The sequence below is a fragment of the Elephantulus edwardii genome, unplaced genomic scaffold (genome assembly GCF_000299155.1).
Source record: "Elephantulus edwardii isolate Elephantulus edwardi_28Jun2011 unplaced genomic scaffold, EleEdw1.0 scaffold00007, whole genome shotgun sequence".
Taxonomy (NCBI): Eukaryota; Metazoa; Chordata; class Mammalia; order Macroscelidea; family Macroscelididae; genus Elephantulus; species Elephantulus edwardii.
The window spans coordinates 30332380-30360066 of NW_006399757.1; the positions used below are offsets into that span (position 1 = coordinate 30332380).

The following is a 27687-nucleotide window of genomic DNA, read 5'->3' on the forward strand; positions in this document are numbered from 1 at the left end:
GTGAGGGTGGTCCCTGGCAAGGTAACACTTAGACCTGTTGTTGTTCAGAGAGTTACTATGAGCTGTAGTCAACTCAGTGACAGCTGCCAGCGACAACATACAAGCCTAGAACTTGCAGCATAGTTACAGTTTGTCCCAAAAAGAGGCACTTCCACCCCGCCAGCAGCTTCGCAGCAGGAAGATGGACCATCTCTTTCTGTGTGATTGATTTACAACCACCCAAAACCTGCTAGAGGGTCAGTTACGAGCTTGTTCTGACTCAAAGGCAGTGAATGAGTGGACGGACAGATTTCCAAATTCCCCATCGAAAATACAACTCTCCAAAACAATCTTCTAAGCATTACGAAGCTCAGTCATTCTCCAATTGCTGGCTACGCCGAGCCCAGGCCATACATTTTCTTCTGTTTTAAATCCTAATCACATGAATATTCTAAAAAATGTAAACATTCTCTCTTTCTATTTCTTTCTCTTTGGTAGAAATGGACGTCTCTTAGGGGTTTGTGCCAGTGTGGACAATTGCCGATTGTTTGTTGGGGGTATCCCCAAAACCAAAAAAAGAGAAGAGATCTTGTCCGAGATGAAGAAGGTCACCGATGGCGTTGTGGACGTCATTGTCTACCCCAGCGCTGCAGATAAAACAAAAAACCGAGGCTTTGCCTTTGTGGAGTATGAGAGTCATCGGGCAGCCGCCATGGCCAGGAGGAAACTGCTACCAGGTTGAGCAACCCCCTTCTCAGAGATAAGCTCTACCTACATCCCATGTTGCTTGTCTCACGCTAGTGTACTTAGCATCAAAGAAAGCAGAAGCTTATTCTCGTTTCGTTCTCTTTATTGGCTTATGCTGTATTTAAAATTCATCCTTCTTAAAATACCTCAAACCCTCCTACCATAGCCAGCGTTGATTCCAACTCACTGTTATGATCTGTCCAAATAGGACAGAGTAGAACTGTCCCCAGAGGGCTTCCGAGGCTACGAAGTCTTTCTGGAACCAGACTGTGAAGCAATTGGTAGATTCTAACTGGTGACTTCTTGATTAGCAGGTGCATGTGTTAGCCACGGCACCACCAGAGCTCCTTCTCCATGTCTCAGTAGGTAGAATTCCCCGAGATTTTCAACAACTGGGTTCTGAAAAACAATACTTGCAATGCACTGAAATGAATTCACTTTAACACCAGAGCACTAGTTACTTTAGCATTGCTTCCAAAGTCCTAGAGAAGCCCAGAATTTTTAGATGTAACCAACTTACAATGAAATGTAAAAATAAAGAATTTTTCTTTAAATTATATAAAAAATTTATAGATATAGATATATAAAATTAAGCCTCTTTAGACTGTATTACCTGTTATAATGAAGAGATAGCAAAGCTTCAAGTGATACATTATCCCAAGGACTATTGAATAATACACTTTTATTATAACTCTTAAGTATCTAATAATTTCTGTCTGATTTAGAGAAATGGAGATAAAAGCTCTTCTTAAAAAAGCACTTTTGTCAAGAGCCGCTCTGATAGAGATGATAGGGTATACTGGAGAAATAATCCTCAATTTCTGAATCAGAAAGATTTCAACAAGATATTGCCTTGGTCATGCTTAGATTGACTTAAGGGGAAAAATATCTCAAAGTTCTGCTAAATGGTATAAGGTACAAAAGTGTTGTGTTCAACTCAGAGACTCCGAAAGATGCTTGGGGGTGGGGGGGATTCTTGTCAAATCCCTGGCATTATTTTAAGTTTATATTCTTATACTCTGGATCAGCAATTCTCAACATTAGTGTACAACACAACCACTGAGAGAGCTTGTTAAATACAGATTTCTGGGTGCCTCCACCAGAGTCCAGTAGATCAGTGTGGTACTGGAGACTTTGCCTTTCTAACAAATTCCCAGGAAATGCTGGTGGTGTTCAGGTGTCAGTCTACCAATCTAATATCAGCCGGTTCACAAAATTCAGAAAATGTGTTATTATATTCTTGCAAGTTCATAGCAGCTGGCCTAACATATCTTTAAGTGAAACTCAGGTTTCAAGGTTTTTAAAGCTCTGCTACGTAGTTCTGAATCACGTGAGTCAGAGACGATGAGGATAGCATGGGAGAAAACAAGATTCAGAGCCATTGTTGATAGGATCACTGAGTCAGACTCGACTAACAGTACATAGTTCTGACATGAGGTCAAGGTTGAAAAAAACACTGTGTTACAGAAAATCAGACCTACCTAAAGCCCAAAGAGTTTGGGAATTTAGCTATAGCACAAATAATCAAAGGCATGTTATTTGAATCTACTCTCTGCTCTGCGGGAGAAGGATGAACCATCTCCTCCTGTGAGATTTACCAACTCTGAAAGCCTGCTGGAGGTTCAGTTGTGAGTCGGTTCCAACTCCATGGTACACAACAACATAAAGAATAGGCACCCTTCTGGCACAGAGGCTGGGAATTTGTCTACTAGCCAAAAGGTTGATTGTTCCAATCTACCAGTTGCTCCTCAAGAGAAAGATATGGTGGTCTGTTTCCCCTAAACAACTACATCTTTGGCAACCCTATAGGAAGTTTTACTCTGCTCTAAAAGCTGTTATAAGTCAAAATTGACTTGATGACACTGGACATGTAAAGAATAAGGGATCATGGTGGCACAGTGGTTAATTACTTGGCTGTTAACTGCAAAGTTGGCAGTTTGAATCCACAAGTCACTCCATGGAAGAAAGATAAGCCGGTCTACTTCCATGGTGTTTACAGCGGGGGAAACCCTATAAGTAATGCTGCTCTGTTTTGCACGGCTGATGGCAGAATCAACTTGACAGCATGGCATTTGTTTTTGGTAGTCGCTGTTTGGATTTTTGGATGGCAGTGCCACAGATGCTTTCCCTGACAGCTCCTCAATGATTGATTAAAAAGAATTGCCTCTCATGTGGAGCAAATAAGCTTCCTGTAGCGACAATTCCTGATTGTTTTCTTAAAATTGTTTCCAGGATATGACTTGTTCCAATGAGTAATAAGAGAAAAACCAGATTTCTAATTAAATTTAGAACTTAACACCAATCCCCTTCTCATCACCCCAGCATCACTATGAACTGTGCAGAGATACAGGAGAGACCTCAGGTCAAACAGTTACTGCTCTTAGATGCTCACTGAAAAGGTGACTTCCCAAGTTCACGTATAGGCACGCTGGGGATTTACTTCCAACACACCAGACACTAACAGCTTTGTGGAGTCCAGTTCCACTGTGACAAACATGGAGGTTGCCATGACGGGAGGTCATCTCTATGGTAACCAGGAATGGAGTGAGAGCAGGGATTGGGTTAGGTGATGTTTATATAGGTGCTGAGTCAGAGAAAGAAAAAGGGAGAAGTCATAAAGTGAAACAGGTCTGGGCAAGCTATCCTTTCTAAATGTGTTTCCTGTTCTATAGAATCGAGTCATTCTCCTCATCACAAAATTATTGTGAGAAAGAACTGAGAGAGCACGTGGGAAACACATAATAAATACATTGTGAGACAATAAATTTTAGCTATGGGAATACAAAAATACTTTTAATCATAAATACTAATTACTCTTTCAAAAGAAGTTAAATTGCTTATCACACATACCTTGTCTTTGCTCATCTATTATCTTTTTAGTTTGAGTAACTTTTTCCCCCTTCAGGCTTTCTGACAGAAAGAATTAGGAAGGAACACAGCGTATCTGAGTGTGAGTCAGAGTAGAAACCAGGGATGCTTGAGGCCTACCTACCACCCTTCCCCAAGTATCAGTTTTTTAACAACTCCATAGTGATACCTGGCCAAGAAAACAACACGGTCCAAGATCAGCAGTCATTTTCTTGGGACCTTTTTAATGTGTGGTCTAGTCAGACTCTATGTCTGAGTTCTAATCCTTTCTTTGCTCCTCCTCTTCCATCATCTCCTGTTCCACCGTTTCCATCACATCATGAGAGCTGCCCGCACGTGCCCACTGCTGCCTCACTTCTCTTCATTTTTAAATCATATCTCAGTTGCCTCGTGAGGATGATGAACCTCAAGTCACACTGAACTTGATTTTAACCAACACTTTATTCAAAAGGCCTCTTAAAGCTCAGCAATCACTTCCTTTCATATTATGGATCTTCTCACCATTTAAGATTGCAAGTTGTTGGGTGCCATCTGGTTAGAACCAACTCATGGTTGACCCTACAGCAGCTCTTCTGAGGTCATAAATCACACAGGAGAAGATTTCCCATCCTTCCGCCTTGGAGCTGCTAGTAGATTTGAACCAGGTGCTTTTGGGGTCGCTGCACAGCATCTTACCACTAGGTCACCAGAGCTCCCTAAGGTCTCAAGGACTGGTTTCCATGTAAAGGGCCATACTCATGAATTAATGTACTGTTGTTCTGTTCTCTAAGCTATACATAGCTTATACTTGTGATCATTTCTCACAGGACGAATTCAGTTATGGGGACACCCTATTGCCGTAGATTGGGCAGAGCCAGAAGTAGAGGTTGATGAAGACACAATGTCATCAGTGAAAATCCTGTATGTGAGAAACCTAATGCTGTCTACATCTGAAGAGGTGATTGAAAAGGAATTCAACAACATAAAACCAGGTAGTATATCACACGAGACTACTTTCTCAAAATATACTATAAACACCCTTTTATATCCTTGAAATAAGAGAGCTTCTGTCAACCAGAGGCTCCATAGGAGAAAAACGAGCACTCTCCTGCCTTGTGATTTACAGACTCAGAAACTGGAAAGGCAGCGATGAATCTCTTCTGAATCACCAATTATGAGCTTTTAGTTTTGTATTTATTCAGCTTCATAATTGTCTTCAATATACTTAGAATCTATACAGTTACTGAGGTGGCATATTAAGTTAGCATAAGCAGATTGCATCATTTATGTCAGACTGCTAATCTGAAGCTTGGTAGTTCATATCCACTAGGTGGTAGTAAATAAGAAAATGCTTGGCAATCTGCTGTTGTTAAAATGACAGCCAAGAAAACTCTATAGACTATTTCTAACCTGGAACACATGGGTACCATACATGAATCAAAATCAACTGGATGGAAACTAATAATAACAGCAAATGTGATTCTTTGGCAAATCCATGTCTCCTTCATTAAACTATCATTTCATAGGTCATTTCCACCCCTTTTCTCCATGCCTATAGCATAATTGTGGTTGTTCTTTGCCATTGAGTTGGAACTGATCCATAGCTGACCCTCTAGTGGGTTTTTAGAGGCAGTAGATCACATGGGAGGGGATTGTCCATCCTTCTCCTGCAAAGCAGAAGATAAATTTGGACCGTGGGCCTTTGGGATTGCAATACAGTTTCTTACCATGAATGCATGGACACAAATATAGGTCAAATGAACAGTTTCTTAATCTTAGCACTGGTGACATTCAAGGCTAGATAATTCTTAATTGTGGAGGCTGTCCTGTACAATATGTGTTCTTTAACAGGAGCCAGGTCATAGCAATTTAAAACAAGGGTCTAGATATTGCCAGAGGTACCTGGGGATGGGGTGAGGTGCTAAAAAACGTCCCTCATGTGAAACTACCAGTTTTACTTGTTTGGCTTTTGAATGAAGGTTTACATATCATATTGATTTTTCATGTAGTCATTCACAGACGTTTTATTTAACATACCCTTGACTAATGTATTCAGTTACAATATCTGTTATTGTGATGTGCCATCAAGTCAACTACAATGCATAGGGACCTTCTGAAAAACTGATTAAAATCTTGCCCTATACAACATCGCCTTCACATTAACTTTTAAATAATTTTGTGGTATAGTCATTATGGTACCCTGCTAAACAAAAGGTCAGTTATGCTTTGCACAAAGCTGAATGTTCACCCCTGAATTGAAGACACTTTGAGTTGGAATTCACTGGAACCAGCCTGATGAGAATGAGTTGTTATTGTTGTTGTTGTCACATGTCATCAAATCAGAACCGACTCCTAGCTGACCCTCCATTCCAATGAGTTTTCAGAGGCTGACCAAGTTTCTCCCATGGAGCAGCTGGTGGATTCAAAACTGCCTGCCTTTGAGTTAGCAATGTAATTTCTTTACCAGTAGACCACCAGAGCTCCCAATGGGAGTGAGAAGTGGAACCCTTTATTTCTTTATGTAGTTGTCTATTCTAAATTGTAGCAAGCCTGTGCGATGGAGTAAAACTGCAACATAAGTCTCCATTGGTTGAAATCCAAACACTTAGTCTGTTTAGGACTTCCTCTTGCCTCGGAATTTAAGAAGAGGCTCCTGCGTGGTATAAGTGAGAGTTGACCCATCTGATAACCTAAAGGCTGGCAGTTTGAACATTCCCAGCTGTAAAGAGTTCAGTAAAAAATTCTAATGCTGCTGACTGGGAGCTCTGGTGATGCAGTGGTAAGGAACTGGACTGATAATGCAAGAAAGATACACATTTCAAATTCACCATTGCTCTAAAAGAGAAATAGGATGAATCATCTCCCATGCAATTTACTGCCTCTGAAAACTTGCAGGAGGGCCAGCTAACAGGTCAGTTCTAACTCAGTGGTATAAAACACGACCTCCATGAAATACTGCTGATTAAGAACCACACCTGGTTCTGATGTAACTCACCTTTTGACATTCAAGTGTGTTTCTGTTAAGACAACTGATATACTTTAGACTAGTTGATAATGAAGACATTATTTTTCCAATCTTTATATTGGAATTTCTGAGACTTTTTTCTTCAAGTGTTTGCTGTTGTTAGAACTGAGTCAACCATGACTCTTAGTAACCCTACAAACAACAGGCCTTAACGTGGCCCTATCCTGCACGGTCCTCATGTCTGAGATGCTCTAATTCACTGTTACAGTGACCGGATCAGTCCATCTCATTGAGGGTTTTCAGAGCTGATGGATTAGCCACTGATAAGAGACCACAGTTATTTTAACTTGACATTTTCCTGGCCTTATTCTTTGCCCAGGGATGATCAATAAGCAAAATCCTATGAACTAAAGAAGGAACATATTAAAATAAGCCATGTGGTGAACGTTGGTGTGAAGTAAACCAAGTTTTATGATGCAAATTGTCACTTTCTAATTTGTCTGTTTTATGAGATTACATTTTCATACATTTAGTTTTGCAAAGTAGTTTCATCAGAATATGGTCACGTAAGGATGCAAACAGATTTGAAATATGTAAATTGAAAATCTATTGACTGGCATCTGAAGTGCGACATCTGAAGTGTTACCAAAGGATGGTAAAGGCCAGCTTGTGGCCTGACTGCTGATCTCCCGCGCCCCATGAATATTTATTACATGTACAAGGCCCAGGGCTGCAAATGGATGAAGACAATGCAGAGACGCCTGTGAAGCAAATCCTGTCCTCAAGAAACTTACATTTTATGGGACGTAGCAGTGCAGAAGGTCAGGAGCCAAGATCAGAAAGGCCTAGGTCCACCTCAGTTACCTCCTCCTTCTCAATTATTACCATTAACCAGCAAGTTGAGTCATGATAAAGACGCTCCCTGACCCTGAAGGAAATAGAAACCAAATTGGAAACTAGTTAATTATGAGTTCTACACTTTATGGTCTCACATACTATCATTAATTTTTTTTGTTTCATCTTGGCTAATTGTGGTCTATATAATCTTTGGCAAAAGTAGTTTGTAGTTCAGAACTGAGTGCTGCGGAGGAAGGGAAGGAAAGTGTCAGAGTATTTTGAAATTGTTCTTACATTACAGTTGTATGATTACTCCAAAGGAAGAGGATTCACAGCCATTGAAAACTGTGGTACAGTAGAAACTCGCATTGTTTTTGTGACTTTGAATCTAAGAATAAATCGGGTAAGGAGAGGTAGGAAGAAGTTGCCTTTTCTTTTCTGATCTGCTCTAACACCTCCCATTTCATCCACGGTCACTGAAGACAGGAGAAGATAGGCCTCTCTAGATAAACATAGTGAGATCTAACAAGATGAAAAAGGACAACTGGCCTTCTAATCTCAACTCAAAACCCATTGGCATCAAGTCTGAACCACCTGATGGTCAGCCTTCCAGTGGGTTTTCAGAGGCTGTAAATCACATGGGAGGAGATTACTCATCTTTCTCTCATAGAACAGCTAATGGCTTCAAACTGCCCACAGTGGATTGGCCCCACAACTCCCTACTAACTAAAACCCCAGAGCTCTTCTTTCTGAAAAGAGTGCAGGCAAGCAAATATCTATCATGTCTTCATCCTAGGTCTAAGTTCTGGTTTTAAAACTAATTGAGAAAAATATTTTTAAAAATTTTAAATATAAAAATATAAAGATCAACTACCTGAGTCCTTAAACTGCCATCAGTCTGTGCAAGCCTTGCATGAGATGGGTTTGTTTCTTTTGCTTTTTATTTCTTTGTTGTTATTATTATGCAGGTTCCAAATTGCCTTTTAATTTTGTTACTGTTGTTAGGTGTTGTTGAGTATATAGCAACTCTGTGAACGACAGACCTGAGCCCTGTCCTATCCTGTGCCATGTTCATCCTCTCTGACACATTTAAGCCCATTGCTGCAGTTACTGTGTCAATCCATCTCACTGAAGGCCTTCCTTCCCCTCTTAAGCTGACCCTCCACCTTTCCAAGCAATGTGTCCCTCTCCAACAAAGAGCCTCTCTAGGCAACATGCCCATAGTATATGAGACAAAGTTTCACCATCCTTTGCCTCTAAAGAGCACTTTGGCCGCACTTTTTCGAAAACACTCTTCTTTGTTCTTTTGGCACACTGTAACTCAAAGGCCTCAATTCTTCTGTCATCCTTTTTCACTGACCAGTTCTCAGATGCATAGCAAGTGATTGCAAAGACTATGGCCCATATCAATGTAATTTTAATATTTTATTTTATAAATAGTGTTTTCATTTTAGTGTCGGTAACAATTATGGAATATACCATGGCTTCCCAAAGAACAAATATATCTTAGAGGAAGTGCTAGCCAAGTACTTAGAAGCAAGGATGGTGAGATTTCATGTCACATACTTGGGGCATGTTATCAGGATGAGCAAGTCCTTGGAAAAAGACATCATGCTTGGAAAGGTAGAACTTTAACAAAGGAGAGGAAGAACCTCAATGAGACAGAGTGACACAGTGACTGAGACAATAAGTCTAAGCACAGCAGAGACTGTGAGGCTGGCCCAGGATTGGGTGGGGTTTGTTCTGTTATGTACTCAGGGTGCTGACTCAATGTTACCTAACAATGCATACAAATAAATCAAGTTTGTTACTTTTTTATTACATCAGTATTTAAAAATAATCATTGCAAAGGAGTTGTGAAATACAAGTGTATCTATTAAAGCATGAAATTCTTTTCCAAGAATAATTCCTAATTAGCAATTTGATTTGTAGCCTTTCAGCTTTTTGTGTGTGTATTTATGTTCATAATTACATGTGTATGTTTACATTAGGATTTTTAAAACATACAGGCTATAATATTGTACTTTTAATTTTGTAACATTGCCAATATAGCAATAGGTATTTTTATCTTCCCATGTAAATACTTGTAAGTCTATTTTCTCTTTAAAAATTCCTTGTTATGAGCAAGCTCTGATGGCCTAGTGGCAAGAAGCTGCACTGCAATCCCAGAGGTGAGCGGTTCAAATCCACCAGATGCTTTGCTGGAGAAGGAGGAACAATCTCCTCCTGCACCAGTCAAATCTGATTTGGCGGTACACACACACACACACAAATAATAAAAATAAAGTTATAAAAACTTAAAAAAAATTCCTTGTTATGAATGCATGATATTTAATCATTTCCCTAAAGATAGATATTTAGGTTGTTTCAGTGTTTGCTATGATAACAGTGGTGTAATTGATATCTTAGTGTACATGTGTAATGTCTATTTCTGTAGAAGTAATTCTTAATCCAGAATTAGTGTGCATCTAAATTGGTTCCTGTCCTTAGAAATAATGAACAGGATGACAGGGAATGCTCTTGCTCTCAAATATTCCTTCAGAAACTTTAAATCAAAGGAGTATTGGAAAAGGAGATCTAAGTTCTGGTTCCTAGGTGAATGGATTAATCATTCTCACTTTGTCTGATTTCAGTAACGGTTTCCTATAGTGGGCAGAGTTTGGTGGAGCTTGCAGTTTAAGACAGGTTTGGAAGCATGTACTTCCTAAACAACATGTCTCTGAAAACTCTATGAACTTTGATAAATGTCAATAGTTATAGAAAGGCTTCAGGCCTTTTGTTCATAGGGTCACTTTGAGTCGTGCTCGACTTGACAGCAATCAACAACAATAACAATATTTTATTTAAGAAGAAGTAACTCTATGAACTTTGATAAATATAATTATAGAGAGGCTTCAGGCCTTTTGTTCATATATGGTCACTATGAGTCATGCTCAATTCGAAAGCAGTCAACAACAGCAAATTAAGGTAAACATAATTAATGAAAAGTGAAATTCAAACATTGATAAAGTCCTCCTCCTGTCTCTAAAATTCTATTATCTAAGATATAAAGAAGTAAGCAGTATTTTAAGGGGGGAGTATTGATGAAAGCATAAATTTTCAAAAAAATAATTCCTTAAGTCTGTGTTTATGAGATGACTAATAATTTATTTCAATTCAAACGCCTATTTTGCCATGTATAAGGTGCTACTTTTGCATTATATGAAATGCAAAGAGCTTGTCCGTGCCCTCTCAGAGCTTATAATCTTTAAAGTACATAGCATAAAAATCCATACTATTTCTAATGCTTTCATAATATATTAACAAAAAACCCCTATCACATTGTATATTTTACACCCAGACAAGTAAAATATACTTGATGAAATTCTGAATTTAAATAGTCATTCGCCCACTCCCAACAACAAAAAAGCAAATAAAATAATTTTGAAATGTAAACAGTACATGTATCATGTTTAGTTCTATCTCGAGTTTTCCAATGGAGTTACTTTCATTTATTTTCAGGTGCAGTGGAGAGAGTGAAGAAAATCCGGGATTATGCTTTTGTGCACTTCAGTAATCGAGAAGATGCAGTTAAGGCTATGAAAGCCTTAAATGGGAAGGTAATTGAGTAAATTGTTTATTAACTTATTAAGAGCAAAGGAAAATATATACAGATATACATTTTGTTGTAGAAGTTCTAGTCAAAATAATTTTGAAAACTTAGAACTGAGACACAAACAGAAAATGTACACCAGTGTTCATAGCAGGATTATACACCATCGTAGGAATATGGAAACAGCCCAAATGTCCAACTACAATCAAATGGATTGAGAAATGATGGTACAGTCACACGATGGAATACTACACAGCACACAGGAGCAATGATTTTGAAAATCACTACCTAAATTGGGATGGACTGAAGCGCATTAATTATGCTAAGTGAACTAACTCAATCCCGTAAGAACAAATATTCTGTAAGGCCATTATTGTAGAAATAGGAAGATAACTAGTAAATCGTGTATGAGGATCGAAAGGGGGATCGAGGGGGTATGAGCAGAGGGGTGAGGATGGGTAGGGAGGTAATCATAGGGTTGCACAATTTGATGGGTAGAGGAAAGGGTAAATAAATGAAATGGGAAAGACCCAGTGTGAACAACAATGTATATAAATTTTGTAAGTAAACCCGTGTAAAAACAAAAATTTTACTTTTTTAAAAAAAAGTAATCTTTAATAATTGATAGGATCTCTTCAGTGTTTTTCTTTAAACCCACTATAATGTGTTAAGTATCAGTGATTACATTTAGCAAAAATATATGTAACATTTCTTAGGATTATATAACTATATAAGCATATGGGTAAAATAATGTGCATAATCAACAGAAATAGTACATAATTTTCTAAGTAACTATATTAAGATAACAAATGTTTAACAAATATATAAAGGGACAATGGCCAATAAGTGACTATCAAATCTGTTAGTATATAATGCGAAGTACAAGCAAAACCACTCTCTCTGTTATCTAGTGTTGTTGCTATACATCTAGGGTTGTTATAATACAGATTAACACAAATATATGACTTTCACAAACAGATGGGTATTCTCTTACAGTGTAAGAGGTTAAAATTTCAAATTCAGGCACCAGTTCTGGGCCTTCCCTCTCTCTCTAGTTAGTTCTGGGAGAAAATCCTTGTTTCCTTGACCATCTACAGATCTGAAAATCCTTGATCTCCATCTGTCTTGGCCTTCTCATGTGTTGAGAAACTTCCCAGCATAAGTCCCTTGATTCAAGGGACATGTTGAACTCCTGGTCTTGGTCTTGGTGGTACTAAGGTCTTCCTTTTGGTCACTTCCTCTTTCCTTTTATCTCCTGGGAGACAAAAGGTGTTATAGGCCACAACTCAGGGAAAACTCCCTTTCATCAGATCAGGATTGGATTTAAGGGTGCTCCACCCTCCCCTATCCTGGCTGGTCACCACTCAGAACACAACATGAGGAATGACTACATCCTTATATATCTGCCTATAATCCTGCCTCATTAGCATAATAAAGGTTTGAATATATAGCATATGAGAGAATTATTTTGCACTGAGAATCAGTAAACACATGAATATATACTTGGCTAGAGAGAAACAAGATATATGAATGAAAAGAAATCCATAAACACAGCAGCAAATGAAGCATAAATGTTTCTAGAGTTTAACCATATTGTGTGGTATCTTCTCATGCTGGTTTCTTCTTTCTCCTTACAATAGGTGCTGGATGGTTCTCCCATTGAAGTGACTCTAGCCAAACCAGTGGACAAGGACAGTTATGTTAGGTACACCCGGGGCACAGGAGGAAGGAACACCATGCTGCAAGGAGAATATACCTATTCTTTGGGCCATGTTTATGATCCCACCACAACCTACCTCGGAGCCCCTGTCTTCTATGCTCCCCAAGCCTATGCAGCAGTTCCCAGCCTTCATTTCCCAGCCTCCAAAGGACACCTCACCAACAGAGCCATTATCCGGGCCCCTTCCATTAGAGGTAACACCAGTCGGCTCTTGCCTTAAGATTTCAAATTCTTTCCATTGCAATACCTTAAGCAAATTTTATCCACTGGGAGGAAAGGAGAATTGTTCATTTTAAAACAATCTAATATATCAATAGTTTTCCTTTCATAAGGAATCTTTTTTTCACATTACAACTGGTTATTGAAAAAAAACCTTGGTCTGAGTATAGTGCAAATGTGTCCTTAGCATAAATTTGATCTTTACATAGACCAGTAAATTTTGCACACACAAAAAGCCAATTCAATAACTATGAGCTTCTTCATTATCATTGAACACTCATCTTTCAGTTGTACATGACTCAGTACAAAATTCTCAAATAAAAGAAGTATGGTGTAAGAAAACCAAGCATCTCAAACAGGGAAAAAAATTCAAGGTGTACAAGAACTTGATAGTGAGTCAGTGGAATTAACTTCATGGGTAAGCACAAAATACCTTGAGTGTATCCAAATAGAAAGAGGACATACTTTTATTTAACCTCCCCCAGAAATGTATTTGTTCTACTATAAAACCACACTATTAGGGAAATCAACTCTTTTCTTGAGGATGTGTGAACTAAAGAATAAATTCCAGATAGGAAAAATAAATCCATTTTACTGCCTGACAATAAACAGTTCCTATTTTAATCCTGTAAGAATTCCAAATACTCAAGCAATTTAGAGAACTCAGTTAGCTCAAGCAATATAGCCATTAAGAAAGGCACTTCCCCACCCCCACCCCCAAGAAACGAATATATCTCTGTTTGGTGGACCCTTCAGGATTTCACTAACACCAACAAAAATACTGGCCTTGTCTTCCAAAGATGACATCAATCTAGGCAATTCAGCAAAGAAATTGCAAACTTATATCTATTCTTGCTTTTGACATAGAATCAAAAGGGTATCTCTAGGAAACATTTTTTACCATGTTTTGCTATTTTTTCCAGAAAAAAAATATTGCTCCACCTAGAAGCTGTTTTATTTAGCAGCCTTAAAACTTCCAACCAAATGGTTTTCCCGTAATGCCACCAGGGCTTCCATATTACAATTATTAAAAATTATAATAAAGACGAAGTCATGAGGAGTTCCATTAGGATAATCTGTCTATATGATGCCGAATGATGTCACTAAACTATTATTCATAGGTAATCTATAACCACATCCTTAAAGAATCCATACATTAAATATAAGTTGTCAACCAGTTGTAATGTTAACTTCACTATGGGGGAAGAAATATCTTAACAAGAAAGGAATCAATGATATTCATGAATGGCGGGTAATCAATCTAATTTTTCTTACCTCTTTATGGCACCAATAGGAGATCAAATTAGCAATGTGGCAAAGCAGAAAACAAAAGGAATCTATGCATGAAACTCTATAAAAATTTGTCTCACATCGACAGAACATAAAAGTGAGAATGATGAACTAAAAATCAGTCTATCTTAATGCTGACTTTTCAATAGATGAATGAGGGGATGGAGTTATGGGAGAAGCTGATGTTTGTTTCTGATTTTCTAGTTAGTAACAGTCTCTATGCAAGACTGGTTTCAATATGTGTGGTGATATTACACCAGGAGGTTTTCATAAAGAAACTTCTGAATATCAACAAAAGGCTCTGAAAACAAAAATTGCAAAATGTTTCCTTGTACCCAAAAATTTCCATTGCTCATGTACTTAATAATAGTTTGGATGGAATTGTTTTCTCCATATCCCAAAAGCAGTTATTTTGATTGAGTCAGTCCTGATTCAAAGCAACTCTCCACTGAGTTCCCAAGGCTGTAAAACTTAACAAGAGGAGACTGCTCATCTTTCTCCAACCATGTGCCTTGTGGATTTGAACTGCTGACCATTTGGTTAGCATAGAATGTTACATACTATGCCACCAGAGCCCCCAGCTTTCTCCATAGTGTAGAAAACCCCCAGACCAACTAGGGTGAACCCTATTTTGAGTTTCATTATGTAGAATCCTAACGTTTTCTGCTTATTTGCAGGATAATAATCAATGTGTGTGGGGCTAACTTTTTCATTACAGTGAGATTCAGGGTGATTTTCTGGTGGTTTGATTCAGTTTAATCATTCTTACATTCCTAGAAATTTACATGAATGTACCTGTAGGGGCTGCGGGAGTGAGAGGCCTGGGCGGCCGTGGCTACTTGGCATACACAGGCTTGGGGCGTGGATACCAGGTCAAAGGAGACAAGAGAGAAGATAAACTCTACGACCTTTTGCCTGGGATGGAGCTCACCCCAATGAATCCTGTCACACTAAAACCCCAAGGAATTAAACTCGCTCCACAGGTAGGTAATGTATTCCAAAGTTGGTTCCTTGAAATTGAACCAATGGTCCTTTGTCACTTTTTATGAGATGAGCTTTATTTGATTTTCTGTTTGGGCTGTTTGAAGGCAATGGTGGTGCAGTGGCAGATTTATTACCAAAAGTGAGGAAGTCCCAGGTTTCATTCCTAGTCAATGAAAATCTAGTGTGATCCATATTCCATTAGTAAACTCTTTATATGTTGCTGAATTGGTTTCAGCAGAGCTCTCAGGTTAAGACTACATTGGACAAAAGGCCTGGTGATCAGCTAATAAGACCTCTATGGATCACAGTGATCCCATCCCATCGTGAACGGGCTCACCAGCATGATGCAAAAGCAGCTAACTACGAGAACTTGGACTATTGTTGTTCCTCTTCTTTACACGGAAAAGACGTTATGTATTTTGAGTAGATGCTAACTATTGCATGCCATTTTTCACTATATAGCGTTTCAGTTGTTTAAGTGAAAGAAATTGCAAGTACATTTGAAACCTTAATCTACTGGAAAGACAAAGAATACAGGAATTTTTAAGAATTAACAAGCAGTTCTTTAAAAGAAAACAAAATGTGGCCAAGATCCCAGTTCAGAATAAATGCCTATTTGTGAGCAAAATTACTTGGCAGTGCAGGGTATTCACGAGAGGAAACTTTGACTAGAACATTTAAGAGATCCCTTTTGGAAGCAGTGTGCTTATTTTAAGAGAAAATTCCACCACGGTATCTAAGTGAAACTTTTAACTATGCGATGCCATAAGTCATACAAAATGACATCTTCCACAACGGCACTATTTACCCAGTGGTAAATAACTTTATTATTTTCATTTCATAATTCTAAGTTTCCATGTTTCAATATTCCATTGTTAGAAATTTTAAAAGTTATTTGAAGCTATTCTAGTATAGAAACTGAAAAAGGAGAGTTTAAAAGCAAAACAGGATCTGTTAACCCTGCAGTTTCTCTGCTTATGCAAGACCTCTCTGAGATTCTCCTGGGATGAATGATCAGTGTCAGATTGTTCAAGGTTATAGCTTATCCACCATGCAGCAAGCTTCCCTGTTCTCATCCCAAAGGAATAAGCCTCATATTTATGGAAGAACCTCTTATGATTGCAACCAAGTAGGAAACTTGATTTTCTAAAAGCTCATTTTCATTATTTCTTTTTATAATAAATGGCTTTAACATAGTGCCAAAAACCCAAGTTCAACTGTCTACTAAAATCTCTCCTAACTCTGGTGACTTAGTGGTAAAGAGTTGCGTTCTCAACTCAAAGGCTCAAATCAAGCAGCAAGTTCACAGAAGAAAGGTGGGCAGTCTCCGCTTATACAATTTACAGCTTCTGATAACCCATTGAAGGACCAGCTTTGAGTCTGTTCCAACTCAATGATACATAACAAAAACCTAAACCCATACCAACCCCATTGCCATCAAGTCAGTTCTGACTCATAAGGCAGCAGACCACAGTGTCTTTCTTCATGGAGTGACTGATGGGTTTGAATTGCCAATCTTTTGGTTAACTGCTGAGTTCCTAACCAACCCAGGTACCTAAAAAAGAAAAGGGAAAAAAGAATGTTCATTCCAGCAACAAATTCAGTAACAACGTATTCAATGAGTTGAAATGGAGTTAATGGCAGTGAGTTTTGCTTCCTTTTTTTTTTTATGCAAGAAGCTTTCTTCCATATGTTAAATGTTAGGAATATAAAAGTGAACATCATTATAGAGCTGTAGAGCCAACAAGGGAAAATATTATGTAAGGCTTTAGCCAAACACCAGAGGAGAGGAATCACTGATTGTGACGCCAGTCTTGGGGGACACCAAAGTCAATTGTCATATCACAGACCACAAAACAGTGTTCTGTGCTCTTCACTGGTGGTTAGTGACTTAAAAGCTTGCACTCAGCTATCTAAGGGCAACCACCATTGTTTACTCCCCATCTGGAGCAAAGAAGAATGAAGTAAATCAAAGATGAATGGAGACAGTTACTCTATGGGTTAAATGGATCCTCAACATTATGTCCCAGAGACCAGAAGAACTAGATGGTGCCTGGCTACCACTGCTAACTACCCTGAACAGGATCACTGTAGAAGATCCTGAATAGAGAAGGATATAAATGTAGAAAGTAATTAAAAATCACAGTCATGGCAAGACCCAGTGGAGACTATTGGAATCCCTAAACAATGATGATCCTTAACCTAGAACTAAATTTGCCCCTGAGGCACAACAGCTTAAAAAGATAAATTGAAAAAAGTAGTCCAATATAAAGCTTCTGAGAGCTGTCACAACATGAGTAAAATTTCTGCTTTCTATTTTAGGTACAAGATAGAAATGAATCATGCTTTACACTAATATTCATGTTATTATGTAATAGTATACAACAACAACAACAACAACATATTAGGAACTATTTCTAGAAACCAATGTTGTTGTTGTTGTTGTTGTTGTTATGTGCCATCAAGTTGCCTGTGACTCATAGTAACCCTATGCACATTAGCTTTGAATCCTGCCCTATCCTGAGCCAATAACAACGTCTCCAACAGACCTAATCTCATTTCTCCAGTTACTGAGTCAATCCATCTCATCCCATGTCTTCCTCTCCTGTCCTATCCCTCTAGCCTTACACACATGATGTCTTTTTCCAAGGACTGGTACCTCCTGGCCATGTGCCCAAAGTATGTGAGGCAGAGCATCAAAATCTTTAGGAATCTTTAAATTAATTTGTGCCTGAATTTCCATAACTTAGAAATTGAAAACCACTCAACTCCCAACCAATAAATGGAGCCTTAACACACGCATAGCTGAGTTGAATCGTGAACTTCAGCCAGAAGAACAGAGGGGCCAAGCATTGCCCTGCGACATCTGTTGGAGGCTGCACTCTTTTAGCGTGTGTCTGCACACTGGACATGCACAGGCAGAGGGCTATCTGCTGGCTAAAATGCATTTACTATGGCCCAAGAATCTTAGAGGATGCTTTGTAGATGCTACAAGAATAGTAAAGAGAAATCTTAACAAAGAAAATAAGTCATTTATAAATTTAATAAATTGAAAAGTGGCATGAATTTGCAGTTGACTAGTGTTAAAACAAACGAGATACAAAGTTAAATACATACACATTCTAGGGACCTATTCTAGTCCATGGATTTTCCCACATTTATGTCCAGTTTGGACTCAACTGATTTTAGCGCAAGGTTTAAGGTTAATGGGCGAATAAAAATGATTCTGAGAATAATTCTGAAAATATTTTTGGAGTAATGGCAGAAGTAAAAAAAAAAAAATCACTCAGAAAGATGCTAAAAAAAATAGGTAATTTAAAAAATAGCCTGTAGCAGTGTCTTGACAAGCAAATAAAGACTTTGTAACTGTAAATATCCCTCCATTAATTCTTTAAAATTTTAAACCCCATTTGGATTAAAATTCAAGATTAAAATAACTGAATAAATAACATGAGGAGAGGAATAACAGCTTTGAACAATATTAAACATGGAAAATGAAGGACAATGATGAATAAATCCAGTCACATCATGCCATAGCAGCACTTTAAAAACAAAGTCAGACATAGATTATAGAATTAAGTTATAATGAATCAGCTGAAGTAACACATATTTGAATAAACAGTTGGAAAATAGTCTTGTTAAATAATAGACTCCAGTATTAGTAAAGCTTACATAGAATACATCTAAAATGTTAGGAATTTTTAAATTATGTGGCATTTTATATCTTTTTATATTAAACTCTGAAGACTAGTATAAAAATCTGAAAACTAGAGAAATAATGGAAACATACATCTGACGAGGAAGTCACTTCTTTCTTTTTTTACTCTTGTAGATACTAGAAGAAATTTGTCAGAAAAATAACTGGGGACAACCAGTGTACCAACTGCACACTGCCATTGGACAAGACCAAAGACAGCTATTCTTATACAAAATCACCATCCCTGCTCTGGCCAGCCAGAACCCTACAATGTGTGTAGCTTCTTCAAATCTCTAACCATTCCATTTTTTTAGCATGAAAGGTCTGTGAAGATTAAGACTATTCAGTCACTCCATACTCAAGTAATATCCAGCTCTACTGCCTAGGTTTCTTACTTAACCATAGAGCTTGTGGTATATATTTGGGATACCTATGCCACTGATGAGAATGGCATATAAAACCCCCAAATTTTCATATAGATTGAGACTGTATAGAAAAGATAATAAATCAATGGAAAACCATTGGTAATAGGAAATGTAGAAAGAAATTAAAGCAATAACATATTTTATCTGGCACTATTTAGATTGAATCATAAGAAACTTACATTTTTATATTTAATAAAAACATATCCCCATCACATAAATTGTGGACCAATGCCAACATCTTCTGTTGGTGAATATCATCTTCTAAATTTTACAGAGGCTACAGTCTATATTCAGGAAAGAGTTTGCTCCACACCTACCTTAGAAAAGTCATATCATGAATTTCAAGAATGCCTGAAATGTTCTCCACCACCAATGCTCTAGCTAAAATCACAAATATACCTGCATGCATGTATATTAAGAAGTTTTTATAGCAAAGAGAGTGGAAATTACCACACAAAACCCAATCATCTTAAAGAGTGAACAATACCATGGGATTTCACTGGACATAGTAGCAAATGTTTTAAATGCTTACCCAGACCGATTGTACTTTCCAGCCACCCTTTCACACCTCCAAAGCTCAGTGCCTATGTGGATGAAGCAAAGACGTACGCAGCAGAGTACACCCTACAGACCCTGGGCATCCCCATTGATGGAGCCGAAAGCCCAGCTGCTGCTGCCACTGCTGCCTTTCCAGGTATGGAAGAATATGTCAGAAACGGCACCCTGTAGATTGTATGGGAACTGCAAGGTATTGTGGGCTCATGGACTTGCCCATGAACTTCATCTTCATGGACTTGCCCATGAACTCCATCTACAGCAATCACACCTTTCACCTTTGGTTATCAGTAAGTTTGACCGAGGGAGCCATTTAAGCATGGAAGAAGAGAATTAGGCTAGACAGCACAAGGAGACTTTAGTAAGTAGCTGTGTGATGTTTAAAACTCAAACTATGTGAGTTTTATCTTTATCTTCACTTTAAGTAAAAGAGTTCTAAACAAGCTACTAATGCCTGATGTTTGCTTGAGTCCTTCCTCTGTGCTACCTATTCACCCATAAGCACATCTTGCTTTATATGCTCTTGGTACTACTCATAAGACTACCTAGAGTTTGATTTTAGCATAATGCTCATTATACAGATGGAGAAATTAAGTCCTGCAAATGTTAAGGAACTCACCCAAAGTCAATCTGTTTTTAAGAAATCCTTAGGCTCCTTCTTTAGTACTAGTGTTCTATTTTCACTACTTTGCTTTCTGAAATAATTATTTATATTACATTTTTTTCAATTATTTTAAGTCATTTAATTACATGGAGCACCAAATAGAGACAGATTTTTTTCAATATATAAATAATCTCATGTCAAAAACGCTCAGAACGGTTGCATTATTTTAAGATTTTTTTTAAAAAAATTGTTATTCACATTAGCCATTGACTTGCCATACTAGTCATAAAATAAAATTAATGAAGTCTACCTGTTGTTACATGCCATCTAGTTCGCTCCAACTTAAAGTAACTCAATGTACAGAAGGAAGACTTTCCTATCAATCCATTAATTCACATATTGTGTATGTGTAGGTGTGAGCACTTGAATATTCCTCGTTGTTGGAAAAACCTGAGTTTACTGTTATTCCCAAAAGGGCAAAGTCTTGTTCCTTCTGACAAGAGATCATGAAACAAATTGTTCTTCCCATGTGAGTGTGGTGACCTCAATTCTGGCTGCTTGGTTGTGTGATCTGTGGCAATTCACTGCAAAGTTACCAAGGCAACATTGGGCATTACAGAGGGTAAGGTCCTTCCTCAGCAGCATTGCGACCATCAGTCCTTGTGCTTGTTTTGCATGTAATAGGATGTCCCTGTGTCATCCTATGGGGGTTTGTGCCAGGGTTTTGCAGGCTTGCAAAATATGAAGTCCTTATCTTTTGGAAAGCTGCACTCTACAGGCACCTGACTAATGTGTATAAAAATAAATGCGCCACTGTCAGCAAGATTTTAAAGTTTGCTTTCACACTGCAGAGGCTTTGCTTTTAGCCAATAAAGGTTAGTCTAAAGCTCACTACTATTTCCTCTCTCCAAGGAGTTAAACTCCTTAGGACAAAGAGTTGTCTTAGGAATGGATAAAAATGTAAGAGCCAGTGTTGCAACTTTACTGTGCAGTCAAGCAAAAATAATAGACTCTAAAGGGAAGAATCTCTTCAAAACTCAAATATACTTATACTTGGGTAATCTACTAAATTCAAAGTTCCCAAGACAAAATCTGTGACAAACATACGCACGTGTGCACATACTTCTTTACTTTAGAAATATAGTTCTTTTCAAAACTATGAAAGTAACTTTTAATAGCCTTAGAAAATGTGTCAGACTTCATTATAGCACCTCAGTTAGCTTCCCAAGAAGCCAAGGAATGCACTCATAAAACAAAAACAAAAACAAAACCAACAATCCAGCCAGTTTCCAGTCACCTCTTGCTAAGAAACCACCAGGGAGGGAAAAAAGAAGAGAGAAAAAATAATTTTGAGCAGACTTATACAATATATAAACTAAATGTTATTGTTGTTGAGTACTGTTGTGTTGGAACCGACCCATAACTGATCCTCCAGCAAGTTTTCAGAGACAGTTAATCACATTTGGAAGGAGACTTCACATCCTTCTCCCATGAAGCAGTTGGGGGATTTGAACCACATAGCTTCAAGACTGCAGCATCACTTCTTACCAACAGGCCATCAGAGCCCCCTTTTGATTTATCTTAAATATATCTTTTTAATCAAACATCTGCTCATTGCTTAAGCATACTTCTCTTTTCATTTTCCACGGTTTTTTAGTTAAGTCTCAGAAATGTCCAAGTTTTGGTCTAAGATACTACTCCCAGGAAAAGAAATACTTTTAGGTAATAGTTATTACATTCTCTTCTTCAAGAATGAATTTGAACCAATAGGAGCTGTATGATGAGTATATTTAGGAGAATGAGAGAAAAGTCACTAAAATTTATTATTATATTATTATTATCAAACACTTTCTGGAATTTTATTCCTTGGTTTCTTGTACATTCCAATGAATTAGCCTAATAATATATTTATTACTTCTTTTTGTACCTCCTAATCCTATCACAGTGTTTCTAATTCTCTAAGTATCAGGTGATTTTGACAGCAGGATTCTATCTCCAAATGAACACTCTCCGAAGGCTTTCAAATGTTATTTTAAAATTCACTGAGACAAAATATCATGTCCTCTGAAGATGCCTTTTAAAATAAACACTTTTAGTTTTAGTTTTAAGCAATACACTTTCATGTATATTACCGAAAGAAGAGAAATCAAAAGGGAGCAAATCCAGTCCCTTTCATTAAGTTTTCCTCTGCTCCCTTCTCAGGATATGCTGTCACTAGTGCTGCCGCTCCTGTGTCTGCAGCCCAGCTCAAGCACGCGATGGCCCTTGGACAAGACTTAGCAGCATACACAACTTATGAGGTCTACCCCACTTTTGCAGTGACTGCCCGAGGGGATGCATATGGAGCCTTCTGAAGACAACTCTCTTTAAAGAATAAAACATACAAAAAACTGTATGAAAGAAGTATATCTCTAACTCAGCCCCTAATGATCAGAAGTCGTGGCTTCCCTGACGAAATGCCTTTCCTAAGTCCGTATTATATTAATTCTAGAATCATACTATGAGATTATTGCTCTATCAGTTTGAATGGCTAAAGAGCCTCTTGTCTAATGCAGAAATCTATGGCCCACAAAGTATATTCCCCAAGGTTCTTTGGTGTTCTGGGACTCTGTTTACAAAACCTGGCCCCATAGAGATCCTTTTCCCATTAAGGGGGTTGGAGGCGAACAGTCCTAGGCAGTCAGTTACACAGAGGATATAGTTAAGTAAAGTAGATGCCAATGTCTTAAATTTCAGTTCATAGCAATTTTTATAATACGTAATGTCACAAAGAAGCAAAGGAAAGGTAGTGTGGATATTATTCCCAATGCATTCACCATTAGCTGCTCAGTGGGACCTGGCTGATGAACAGAGTTCATGAAAAGCTGTCAAAAAATTTTGTGGATTTAGCATCACTACAATCTGAACATTCAGTCCAATCAATTTGGAACTTCATCTTGGTAGCCCTTGGGGACTTCCCCAGAAATTGATGTGAGGTGTTATAAATATAGCTAAAACAAATTCAGGTCTATCACCAGAAATTAGACCACACATGTTCCCCTCCTAGAACTCCCACCCTTCCCCAGGCTTTCTCACAGCCCTACTTGTTTGGCTTGTGTGTGTGTGTGTGGTTTTTTTTTACTTGTCCACAGTGAATTCTTTTTATCCAGCCCCATTTTACTCAGCCCCCTGATCATAAAATGTCAGTGCTGTTAGTTGTCATCAAGACAGCTCTGATTCATAGTGAGCTTGTTGTTGTTGTTATGTGCCATCGAGTCGCTCGCAACTCATAGTGACCCTAAGTACAAGAACTCTAAATGCTGTTCTATCCTGTGCCAACCTAGCCATCTCAAACGTACTTATTACTACTGCTCCAGTCGTGTTACCTGATCCTGGCCATCTTTATGACTTTCAGTATATTTGAGTCCATTGTGGTAGCTGTTAGGTCCACTCATTCCATGGAGGATTTCCATGGGCCCTCTCCTTTACCACACTGGGGAAAAGAGTGAAAATATAGAATGTCTCTTAATAGTTCTCCCTTTCTCAATCAATTGACTAAAAAGTCATTTCAAGCAAGAAAACTGAAGTCAGATGTTGATTGTTTTGATCTTTTTACAGTTTCCCATTCAGAAACAGTTTTATTCACTGTCTTCACTTGGATTTTTAAAAAGTCTGCCAAGAAATCTTCTACCTTCTTCCTTTAAGCATCAGACAGAGGTACTACTTCATTTGTCTTGAAGCAGTTAAAGGACTCTTGATACGAGCTATTTCTTCAAACACTTAGTAAGAGTGTTATTACCAAAATCCTCTAGAGTTTTAGGACTGAGCTCCAGGAACATCTGATAGGCTGAGGTACAAACACAGGGCTGAGGCACTTAGTCTTGCTACAACTGTGAAGATTTGCTTTTTGTTTGAAATACAAATAATCTAAAATTCCAAGCACCAAATATTTAGTATTTCTACTCGAATCTCATTAGGGGTGTAAAGAATACAGTACTAGACGTTCCAATTTAAAAATCCTATGGTCCTTTAAAAAAAAAAAAGTTTAAAAAGGTCATTTATTCCAGCATGCTGTAAAAGGAAAAAAAGTTTAAAAGAGTGGGAGAATCTGACTGTGGCCAAAACGCCTTACCCTAGTTCCTTTTTCAGTTCTTCAGACTTCAAGGGGCGGGGGAAGAAATCCCTCATGAGCATAGAAAAGTTTGTGAACTCTTAAATGGGATTCTGTGATCAACAATCAGGCAGGATTCCAATTTAAATCTCTACATTTCAATAACAATGGAAAGTCCCCACAGCACTTCAATCCTGTTAACTGCAGTCAGGCTTGGAAATCACAGCTGGAAAATGAGAGGCTCAGCGCAGGCTCCCAATCTTCACTGTGCATAGGAAACCTGGGCTGGTTTTGACAAATGGCAAAGTCTCCCCTCAGACCAATTATAACAGAAAGTCAAGGCATTCAGGTAGAAGACTGACATCATCCTTTTTTTTTCTTTTTAAAATAGATTCAGTAATGTGCAACTACATTTGACAATTGCTGTACTCTGTAAATCCCAATAGTTTCTATTTTGTTTTCCTTTTTTTATTTAACTTTTATGTGGTAGAAAATGTGAAAAGAGCCAAATTATTTTGTCCACATATGTATGGTCCTAAAGAATATGGCATCCAATTGATTCTTAAGTTAACCCAACTCTAGAAAACGTGTTAGATTCTTCCTAAAGTCCTTGGGCTCAAATTAACACTTATCCTAGATATTTACTTTTATTTTTTTTTTAAATATTAAATAGAAAAGGGACATCTGAACCAATGCAAAATATGTTTGATTTAGAGGTGTTTAAATTCATCAAAATTAAAAGGAAAAGGAATCTTATTAGGAGAAAAACTATTTTGGGCTAGGCCTAAAGATCTAAGAAGAGAAGCCTAACTATATGACACTACTAGAATATCAAGAAAATTACTACTAGACTGCGATCTCATTACTTGTTAGTGGAAAAGTACAAGTACTCATGACATTTTCCTCCTCTGGAATAATCTTATTCTAGTGGGTAGACCTGGTTTTGTTTCTCATGAAATTTTATTTCATTCTAGTAAATTCTAGAGAACTCTACTACTAGAAAATATATTAACAGGAAATTTCCATGTGTGTCCCAAGATGAATGTTTCTTCACCTAAAGTCATGCAGAGCGTGTCCTGTTATGACAAACTTGAAACAATTAGGAAAAGGGAGATTTTTTTTTAAAATCAAGTCTAGATCCAAAAGATTACTTTGTATTTTATATATTTTTTTTTATTTGGGGATTTAAGGAAGCATCACCTACTCAAGATTAGGGGGCTTTGTTGGCCTAGCGGTAAGAAAGTGCACTGCAATCTCAAAGGTGTGTAATATTGGAATCCAGGAAGAAGCCAGGAAGAAGGATGAGTAATCTCCTCCCATGAGATTTACGGACTCTGAAAACTCAATGGAAGGTCTGCTAGGGGTCCGTTCTGAATTGATACATACCAACAACAAGAAGACTTATGGGATGTTCTGGTGATTAGTCCTTAGGGAATTGAATTGCTAAGCACCTCTCTGGTAGTTCAAATCCAGCAGTGGTCCTAGGAGAGAAAGATAAACCACCTCTTCCTACATTATAAATAATGTAGAAACAATAAATAAATTAGAAACAGTAGGATCAGCTAGGAGTTTGTTCCACCTCAACAGCAGTGTGATTTTAGTTTAGTATCTATTATAGTTTATTCCACTCTCCATTTTTTCCTTTTTCTTACTTTACTGTTTCCTAGTAACTTATAGGAAAAAATTAAAATTAATGAACTAAGTGATATTAATAAAACACCCCAATCAGTCATTTAGAAACATCTAGTGATTTAGTAATAGGTTTCTTCGTTTTAAGAATAAATAGCTTTTTTTAAAGAATTTATTTAAGAATAAATAAGAAAAACAGCCCAGTATTACATAGGAGGAAAGAAGACAGCATGATATGTTCTTTGTGTATACTTTCTTCCCTGTAAACTTTTGCTATTGTCAACTGCAACAAAATCTTTTTCTCCTAAATTATTATTTTGCCCCACCCTTATTCTTTATCTTGTTAGGCCAAACCACATTTTGGTAACAGCACCCAAAAAGCTATTAGGAAGCTGCATCATGCTAAGAAAATAGTGGCTTCCAGAAAACATCTATTAAAAGGTTTTCATACTAAAATTCCTTAATTTTTAATGAGATGGAAATAAAATTATACCTTATTTATTAATGAGAGCTCTGTAGAAGACTATTTCTTAGTTTTCCTTAAAGATTTAAAACATTTTCCACAGATCAACTTTTCACAAATCAATAGGACTTTAAATACATATCAATCCTCGATAACTGGGTCACAGCTAGAAATCCCTTAGGATTATCTAGGATTTTATTTGCAGAATAAGAGTCAAGGGAAAAAAAAATTGATATTTCAGGCATATTTCCTTTGCATTAAGAGAAGAAATTTTGATAAAGCTGATTAATGTTAAAAAATATCAGCCCTGGCTATGAGTGCCTAAAATTAATTTACAACTAACAGTGAATAATATTGTGTCCAGATGTTCACAAGAAGCCACGACTATTTGTATTCTCTTTAGACTTATATAAAGTTTTCACGTGAGTGAAAAACTAAGCTAGAGACTTGATTTTTGTATTTTGTAAATATACTTTTATATATTGTATATATGCTTGTTAAAGGCAAAAATCTCACTTTAAGTATAGCACTGTAAGTTAACTTTGTGAGAAATAGTTTTTAAAGAAAGCATAAAGTGTACAACTTAGTGGTTTTAGTATACTTACTAGAAGGCAGAAAGAAATGAAAAGCAATTTTTCTTTTCACTGACATGCAATAGTTATCAATAGAAAAGACAGTATCAACAAATGGGTTCTGTAGCCTATTAAATCAGTTGTCAAACTTGTTGAGTTTATTCTAGTTACATCTTGAAAAAGTCTGAATTATATAAAACACATTCATAAAAAGTATGAATCCATCCACTAGGCTTTATGTTTCTATTTGCTTTGCCAATATTAGGAGAAAGCAAAGAAAGTCCTGCTATGATGAGAAAAAATAAGAAGAAAATGAGCTTTTTCTAACTTCCAAACTGTGCCTCTACATATAGAATAAAACATATATTTTTAAAACTTTAAATTAAGGTAGCTCTGGTGGCCGAGAGGTAAGAAGCTGCAGTTTGAATCCACCAGATGCTTTGCTGGGGAAGGAGGGACAATCTCCTCCTGT

General features: G+C 37.4%; 1 protein-coding gene across 2 annotated transcripts in view; it reads left to right on the plus strand.

Annotated features, from left to right (window-relative positions):
- A1CF (APOBEC1 complementation factor) overlaps positions 1 to 22893 on the plus strand; it is a 47686-nt gene extending 24793 nt beyond the window's left edge. The window contains exons 4-11 of one of the 2 annotated variants that reach the window (XM_006880308.1): positions 478 to 716; positions 4401 to 4565; positions 10877 to 10974; positions 12608 to 12881; positions 14974 to 15179; positions 19013 to 19149; positions 19857 to 19996; positions 22664 to 22893. In XM_006880308.1, coding sequence (XP_006880370.1) covers positions 478 to 716; positions 4401 to 4565; positions 10877 to 10974; positions 12608 to 12881; positions 14974 to 15179; positions 19013 to 19149; positions 19857 to 19996; positions 22664 to 22815 — 1411 coding nt within the window. In that variant the 3' untranslated portion in view covers positions 22816 to 22893. The remainder of the gene's footprint in view (positions 1 to 477; positions 717 to 4400; positions 4566 to 10876; positions 10975 to 12607; positions 12882 to 14973; positions 15180 to 19012; positions 19150 to 19856; positions 19997 to 22663) is intronic. The other variant, XM_006880309.1, reaches the window with a different exon arrangement.
- Positions 22894 to 27687: the final 4794 nt, after the last annotated feature.